This window comes from Pteropus vampyrus, unplaced genomic scaffold, assembly GCF_000151845.1.
Source record: "Pteropus vampyrus isolate Shadow unplaced genomic scaffold, Pvam_2.0 Scaffold131, whole genome shotgun sequence".
Taxonomy (NCBI): Eukaryota; Metazoa; Chordata; class Mammalia; order Chiroptera; family Pteropodidae; genus Pteropus; species Pteropus vampyrus.
In genome coordinates, this window is record NW_011888912.1 from 2,602,278 (window position 1) to 2,604,473 (window position 2,196).

At 62.8% G+C, this 2,196-nt stretch overlaps 1 protein-coding gene across 1 annotated transcript in view; it reads right to left on the reverse strand.

Annotated features, from left to right (window-relative positions):
- The window catches only part of SYT2 (synaptotagmin 2), an 11,332-nt gene that overhangs the window by 3,114 nt on the left and 6,022 nt on the right, over window positions 1–2,196 (reverse strand). The window contains exons 4-7 of the mRNA XM_023534779.1: window positions 1,940–2,064; window positions 1,305–1,435; window positions 844–1,011; window positions 384–551 (exon numbers count right to left, since the gene is read on the reverse strand). Coding sequence (XP_023390547.1) covers window positions 384–551; window positions 844–1,011; window positions 1,305–1,435; window positions 1,940–2,064 — 592 coding nt within the window. The remainder of the gene's footprint in view (window positions 1–383; window positions 552–843; window positions 1,012–1,304; window positions 1,436–1,939; window positions 2,065–2,196) is intronic.

Consider the following 2,196-nt stretch of genomic DNA (forward strand, 5'->3'; position numbering starts at 1 on the left):
GGTCCACGGAGGGTGCTTGCTAAGTATTTGGTAAGTGAGTGAACGCTGTGGCCGTTGCTAGAGGGACACGCCCCAATGCTGAGAGTCCTTTAGAACAAACGTGGGCTCCCCTTGTGGGTAAACTGAGGCAGAGCCCGGACTCACTGGCTCTAAATGATAAGTTTCGGAGTAATAGAGTGAGCATGTTGTTTCCTTGAGCACCTGCCAGATGCCACGCACCTATGAGACACGAGCTTTACACAGATGTCATCCCCCCTGCAGAGAATGAAGGAGAACACCCAGGTCCAAGGACATTAGGCGAGGAGCCCAGGGCCACACAGCCAGACCCTAATGCGACCCGGAAGCTCGGCCCCAGCACCATCATGCCCGGTCTCTGCCCTCACCTCCTCCTTCTCCCCACCCTGCAGGTCCCGCCACTCCTCGACAGGCTGGCCCAGGTCCACGGTGTTCATGGGCACCTTCACCTCCCCGATGATGTCGTGTTTGGAGAAGCGGTCGAAGTCGTAGATGGCCATCACCAGGGTTTTGCCCCCCAGCTCCTGGTATGGCACCTGCAGGCACAGAGGGGCAGAGAGGGCAGCTAGGGGTGCTGTGGGCAGAGCTCTGGCCTGTGGGACTCCTGGCCAGTCTGTAGAGACACAAGTCCCCTGAACCTGGGGAGCAGAGCACAGGGTGGGGAATCCTGGTCCTCCAGGGGCCTGGGCGGAGTCTCACACGTGGCCACTGTCCCCAACGGAACTGCCTCCCGGACCTCAGCTGCAGCCAAGGACCAAGGAAAGGCCTGCAGCTGGGACCTGGTAACGGGTCAGGAGGCACCCGGCACCGACATCCAGCCCTTGTCACCTTGAAGGTGAAGGTTTCGTTGAAGGCAGGGTTCAGTGTCTTCCGATGGACTTTGGTCTCGTATTTCTTCTTCTTGTCTGGGAGGAGGAAGACTTTGACGTAAGGGTCAGAGGTGCCGCCCATGTCCAGGGCGGGCAGTTCGGCAGCCTGCAGGACGCCGACGGTCAGCTGGGGAGAGAGTGAGCAGAGCTGGCGTCTCAGGGCTGCTCCGGCACCGGCTGTGCCTGGACCAGCCCTGGCAGCAGGCAGCTGCGAGGGGAGGGCAGGCTGGTGCTAGTGCGAGACTGGGCCCCATCTCCACCCCCAAGAATTGGGGACACTGAAGTTGAGAGGGCGACGGGTTTGCCCAGTTGGTGGGCAGGTCTACAGTGGAGCTAGCCAGGGGCCCTTCCCGAGAGCCAGCTGGGCACCTGTGCGGCCTGGATGCCCGCACAGGCCGCGAGGGGCCCAGCCCCGCACACCTGGTTAGCCTGAAAGTCATAGTCCAGGGAGAACTGCAGCTTGCCCAGGTTCTCAGGCTCCTTCTCCTCTTCTCCGTCCCCCTCGCCCTCAGTCAGACCCGTTTCTGCATCGTCATCGTCCTGGCAGGGGGCTGTGGGGAGAAGGGACACGTTACCAGAAGAACAGAGCAGCCTAGCTTGGCACAGGGACAACGGGAAGCCAGCCCCCTATGCAGACCCTGGCTCAGCACTGGGTATACGGGGCGTGGTGCTATCCGGGGTACTCACAGCCCCTCAGAGCCCCAGCTCTGCGCTTGGGTGTGCCGCCCCTGCGAGGCCCAGTGCAGGGAGGCCAGGCGCTGTGCCAAGCGCCCCACAGCAGCTTGGGGGGATGGGGGTGCTTCCCTTGTCGGCCCCTCCCCAATGCCTGCCCCAGCTCAGGCCTCTCCCACCCTGGGCAAGACCTACCGGAGGGCGTCCAGGAGGGCACCCGGGCGGCAGGGAGCAGCGGCGAGTCCACGCAGGCAGGAGGAGGAGGAAAGTGCCGTAAGAACAGACCCAGCCGCTGAGACCAGCCGGGGAAGTCGCAGCTGCTCGGCGGGGCTGGGCCAGGCCCAGGGCGTTCCTGAAGCCCCTCCACACACGCGCGCGCATACACGAGCTCACACACAAGCACACAAAGGCCACTTTGCTCCCCGGCTGACTTCCTGAGATCAGGCACTTCCCTCCATCCTCCCCCGTGTTGATTCCTTGAGCAAAAGATTCTTCCCAGTCACCCCAGCTGGGAAAGCGAAGCCAGAAGTCTCTGTCAGCTCGAAAAAGGGAACTAGGGCCTTCTGGGCTGAGCAGCCCTAAGGACGAAGGACCAGTAAGCAAACCCAATTTGACCGGCCTAGGGGCGCCCGCCTGGCCC